At 48.9% G+C, this 5,505-nt stretch overlaps 1 protein-coding gene across 1 annotated transcript; it reads left to right on the plus strand.

Moving 5' to 3' along the window:
* The first annotated feature begins 701 nt into the window (after nt 1-701).
* Nucleotides 702-1,418, plus strand: LOC123455805 (ubiquitin-conjugating enzyme E2 D2). The gene has a single exon (XM_045137658.1). The coding sequence runs from the start codon at nt 917-919 to the stop codon at nt 1,358-1,360; it is 444 nt and encodes a 147-aa protein (XP_044993593.1). The 5' UTR covers nt 702-916; the 3' UTR covers nt 1,361-1,418.
* The last annotated feature ends 4,087 nt before the right edge of the window (nt 1,419-5,505 follow it).

The following is a 5,505-nucleotide window of genomic DNA, read 5'->3' on the forward strand; positions in this document are numbered from 1 at the left end:
TTAAGATGCTTGCTCTGCAAAGCCTAAGGACCCAGGCTCGATTCTCCAGATCCCACTAAGCCAGATATACATGGTGGTGCATGCATCTGGAGTTCGTTTGCAGTGGCTAGAAGCCCTGGCATACCCATTGTCTCTCCTTCTGTCTCCAATAAATAAATAATAAATTAAAAAAAAAAAAACTGGTGGGGGGAACGGGTTGTGAGCCCCTCCCCTAGCTCCCATTATCTGCCTGTAAGTCCTCAGAGAGGGGCAGGGCATCGTGCCTGGATCCTTCTGGCTCAGTATTGTGTAGATATGGGACTGGTGATCACAATTACTTCGAGAACAAGAGTACGGCGATGACATGCTCTGATCTCCACAGGCCACTCCTTCCTCTGGCTCTTGACATTCTTTCTGCCCGGTCTTCCACGATGTTCTTTGAGCCTTGGACGGGGTGGCTAACACAGCGGTCCCATTTACAGCTGAGGATGCAATGTCGCCCATTCTCAGCCCTGTGACTTCTGCAGTTCCTGCTATGCACTGCAAAAAGAAGCTCTCTTGCCAAAGCTATTTATAACACTCATCTGGGGGTGTAAGCAGATTTTTTTTTTCAACCAAAGTACTTGGGAGGGCTCCTGCCCGCGGCACCCCAAGGAGTCCGAGTCAAGACACTGAAGAAAATGCCTCACAAGGTGGGTTTAAAAAAAAAAATCAGGCATAAAGGGGCCGCCGCCGGGTGATGCGGTGAGGGCTGCGGCAGGCCCAGAAGCTGAGCGGGCCTCGGCCCTCAGCCCGTCGGACGTGCGTGTCGGAACTGCGGCTCTTCTCCCTCCGACTCGCCACCTCTAAGGCGGTCGCAGGCCCCCTCGTCCCTTCCCCATCCCTCCCCCGCCCCCGTCCCCGCCCCGGGGAGGCCGCCGCCGCCTTCCTTCCCACCATGGCTCTGAAGAGAATCCATAAGGAATTGAATGACCTGGCACGGGATCCCCCAGCACAGTGTTCAGCAGGTCCTGTTGGAGATGATATGTTTCATTGGCAAGCTACAATAATGGGGCCAAATGACAGTCCCTACCAGGGTGGAGTATTTTTCTTGACAATTCATTTCCCAACAGATTACCCCTTCAAACCACCTAAGGTTGCATTTACAACAAGAATTTATCATCCAAATATTAACAGTAATGGCAGCATTTGTCTTGATATTCTACGATCACAGTGGTCTCCAGCACTAACTATTTCAAAAGTACTTTTGTCCATCTGTTCTCTGTTGTGTGATCCCAATCCAGATGATCCTTTAGTGCCTGAGATTGCTCGGATCTACAAAACAGATAGAGAAAAGTACAACAGAATAGCTCGGGAATGGACTCAGAAGTATGCGATGTAATTAAAGAAATTATTGGATAACCTCTACAAATAAAGATAGGGGAACTCTGAAAGACAAAGTCCTTTTGATTTCCATTTGACTGCTTTCTATGAGCCCACGCCTCATCTTCCCCTGTGCACATGTTTACCTGATACAGCAGTGCTGCGTGTTGTACATACTTGGAACAACAAACTAGAAATACTGTACTTCTGTACCAACATTGCCTCCTAGCAGAGAAGTGTGTGTGTGAGAAGCCAGTTCTCCAAGCGTAACCTAGTTGTGAGACTAAAAGCTTTCCTTATTGATTTAAATTTGGATAACAGCAAGGTGTAAGGGGTAGTGGGTACATGTTATGTGCTTGGTTGGGTGAAAAGGACCACTGACCTGTAGGAGATTTTATTTTAAGTGGATTACATCTAATCTCAAAACAATTATAAAAAAGCAAGGTTGAAGAACATGAAGCTATTTCTGTATCCATTTCATCCCGAAAGACCTACAACTTAGATGAAAGTTATGACCAACTAGAGTAAACTCTACCCACATCCTGTATTTTATAATCTTACGTTTAACTGGTCAACATTTAAGTGAATTGGAGCTATTAGTACATAAAAGTGTGATGGGCCTTGTTCCCAACTCTTTTACATCTCCCTATCCCTTCAACTCCTTTAAGCCTCTTTCTCTCCATAATTTTTTGGTTTGTATGTGGTTTCTCAGTTAATACATAGCTAATAGCTCTTATTTTTCTTATGTTTTTAACTGCTTTAGGTCTGTTTGGATGTAAGGGTGAAAATTCATTTGATGGAAATACTTGTGTATATTTAAAGACCCAGTTGCTCCTCTGGAGCTTGTACGTTCAAGAATGATTAATCTGTGTAATAAACTGATTACTACAGTCAAAAAAAAAAAAAAAAAAAATCACCAAGCGGGGCGTGGTGGCACAGCCTTTAATCCCAGTACTTGGGAAGCAGAGGTAAGAGGAACTCCGTGAGTTCGAGGCTATCCTGAGACTACATAGTGAATTCCAGGTCAGCCTGGGCTAGTGAGACTGTACCTCCAAAAAAAAAAAAAAAAAAAAATTCTTGCAGCCCATGCAGCAGAGAAGCACACCATGAACAGGGACCCCAAGAGAGCTGGCAAGCAGGTACCAGCGGCCTTGGAAGACTGGGACTGACCCCAGCGGTCAGCCAGAGAACGTGCAGAGCACCAGGGCACATGTGTCACAAAGCAGAACAAGGGCGCCAACGTCACAGGCATCCCACAACCAATGAACACTTCGCAGACCTAGAGACAGTGTGTCAGCTAAGCATGATCTTTTTAAATTTATTTATTTAACAGAGAAAGGGAGGGGAGAGAGAAAATGGGCATGCCAGGGCCTCCAGCCACTGCAAAGGAAATATAGATGCATGCACGTGGGTTCTGGGAAATCGAACCTGGGTCCTTTGGCTTTGCAGGCAAACACGTTAACCACCAAGCCTTGGCGCACCCATTCTCTCTTTCTCTCTCTGCCTCTTTCTCTGTCTGTTGCTCTCAATTCAATAAATAAAAATTTTAAAAACGTACTTAACACCTGTTTATTTTCTGCTAATAAATGAAAAATGGAGAACTATAAATTTGTTTGGTTTTATTCAAGGTAGGGTCTCACTCTAGCCCAGGCTGACCTGGAATTCACTATGTAGTCTCAGGGTGGCCTCGGACTCATGGTGATCCTCCTACCTCTGCCTCCCGAGTGCTGGGATTAAAAGCATGGGCCACCACACCCTGCGAAAAGTAGAGAACTTTGTACATAAAAACATGGAACTAGGAAAGAAAAAGATGGAGAAAGGGAGCAGAGGAGAAAAGGGAGGATGGTTCACAGAGATCTGATCTGTTACGTACCTCCTGAATTATTTTATAATATTTATTTGATAGAGGAGGTTAAGAGTATGACCACACATTGCCTCTTGCCACTGCAAACCAATTCCAGATGCACGTGTCTGGCGTTACTTGATGCAATCTTTAATAATGTACACACCTGCCGGGTGTGGTGGCGCACGCCTTTAATCCCAGCACTAGGGAGGCAGAGGTAAGAGGATCGCCATGAGTTCGAGGCCACCTTGAGATGACAGAATTAATTCCAGGTCAGCCTGAACCAGAGTGAGACCCTACCTCGAAAAACCAAAAATAATGATAATAATAATAATAATGTACACACCTTAATTTATGCAAAGCCCACAAGTTCCTTAAAGTGAATGGGTACAAGTGTGAAGTGTCCTATTTTTTTCTTATTTATTTTTGGTTTTACGAGGTAGGGTGTCATCACGCTAGCCGAAAAGTGACCTGGAACTCACTCTGTAGCCTCAGGGTGGCCTCGAACTCACGGCGATCCTACCTCTGCCTCCCAGGTGCTGCGATTAAAAGCGTGAGCCGGCTAAGGGTCCTATTCCAATGTGTCTGTCTTCCCGCCCCGAGAAGCGGATGACTACTGCAAGCTAACCCTGGGGTCCCCAAGTGGCGGGTTCGATCTAGTCTTCCCGCCGGTGACAGCGAGGCCTGCGCCGTTCCCGGAGCCCTGGGATGAAATCATGTCAATCGTGCCTCACCCGGTAACTGCCGGGGTCCAGCATCTCAGCTGGCTGGGCAGCTCCGGGTACGCTCGGCACCCTCCACGATGAAAGCTGACCCAAGAGCCGGAGGAGCCACGAGGTGGAGAGATGAAATGCGCACGAAACCTGCCACGGTTCCGAGCACTCACTGCGCGTGCGCAGTGGCGGGGGACGCGAGACGCAGCCGCGCGTGCGCTGTGCCCATCTCTTCCCCCACCCCCAGCGGTTTCCCGACAGCCCCCGCGAGGGCGTCCGCGTCCACAAGCAGACGGCAGGCGGCGCTGTGGCGGTTCTCTGAACTGCCCGCCGAGCACGCTACCAGACACCAAAAGCCCCTCTCCCGAGCTGCCAGGCTCCAGGATGACAGGGTCCATCCGGGCTACCCGCGGACCCCGCTTGCCCTTTGACTCGGACTCGACTACCACAGGCCTTTCTCCGGCTGAGCCCCCCCGAGCTGAGCATGCGCATGCGTCTGCCCGCGCACGGTACGGCGCATGCGAGGCCGGGGGATGGGGGGGTGGCGGACCGCGTCCTGCCGGCAGGGGGCGCAGGCGTTCGCGGACGCCCTGGAGTCAGGCCTGGGACGGAAAGAAAACTTAGAAAAACCAAGCAAGTGCTGCTGATCTTGGTGGTCGTAGCAAAGAGGACGGTAACGTGTGACCACGGGCGAGGCCCACAAAATTACAAAGAAAGTTGCCGGGCGTAGTGGCGCTCGCCTTTAATCTCAGCACTCGGGAGGCAGAGGTAGGAGGATTGCTGTTGAGTTCAAGGTCAACCTGGGCTAGAGTGAGACCCTGCCTCAAAAAAAACAACAAAAAAAAGCAGCCAACTAAGTGAATCAAGTGGCTGGAAGTGGAGACGTGTGATAGAATATTGTTTTTTTTTATGTTTTTTTTTTCTTTTAAATATTGTTTTGTTTTTAAATATTTTGTATTTATTTGAGAGAGACAGAATGGCTGCACCAGGCCTCCCAGCCACTACAAAAGAACTCCAGACGTATGTGCCACCTGGTGCATCTACTTACATGGGTCCTGAATAATGAAACCTCGGTCCTTTGGCTTTGCAGGCAAGCACCTTAAGCCACTAAGCCATCTCTCCAGCCAATAGAATAGCTTTGTGGCCCTAGGTTCTGAGGCAGTGAGGGTGACTGGACCTTGAAAGTTAAGGCAGAAATGTCCTTAAGTCCGCCTTTGCAGTCTCCACTTTGCTAGAGATCAGAGAAAGTGGCATCTCCTTGTCTCTTCCCTAAAGGAGTTCCCTAGATCTGTTTTTTCCATGAACAACCTGAGGGAATTCTTGGCTCCCAGAACTTCAGTCTGATCCTGACATTGTGGTTAAGCTCAGCCCCAGAACCTGGAGTCCTAGCTGTCCTCTTACCCCCACCCCCCTCTCTGGAGGTAGGGTTTCAAACTCTAGCCCAGACTGACCTGGGATTCACTATGTCGTCTCAGGCTGGTCTCAAGCTCACTGAGATCCTCCTACCTCTATCCAGTGCTTAGACTAAAGGGTGCACCCCCATACCCTACTGGTTGACCTCTTGAGCCAGCCCTGAGCCAGAAGGTGCAGCCAACACAATAAGGTTAG

This window comes from Jaculus jaculus, chromosome 18 (assembly GCF_020740685.1).
Source record: "Jaculus jaculus isolate mJacJac1 chromosome 18, mJacJac1.mat.Y.cur, whole genome shotgun sequence".
NCBI classification, from domain to species: domain Eukaryota; kingdom Metazoa; phylum Chordata; class Mammalia; order Rodentia; family Dipodidae; genus Jaculus; species Jaculus jaculus.

Coding starts and splice junctions, on each gene's coding strand:
- LOC123455805 (XM_045137658.1), top strand. CDS start 917: ATGGCTCTGAAGAGAATCCATAAGGAATTGAATGACCTGGCACGGGAT.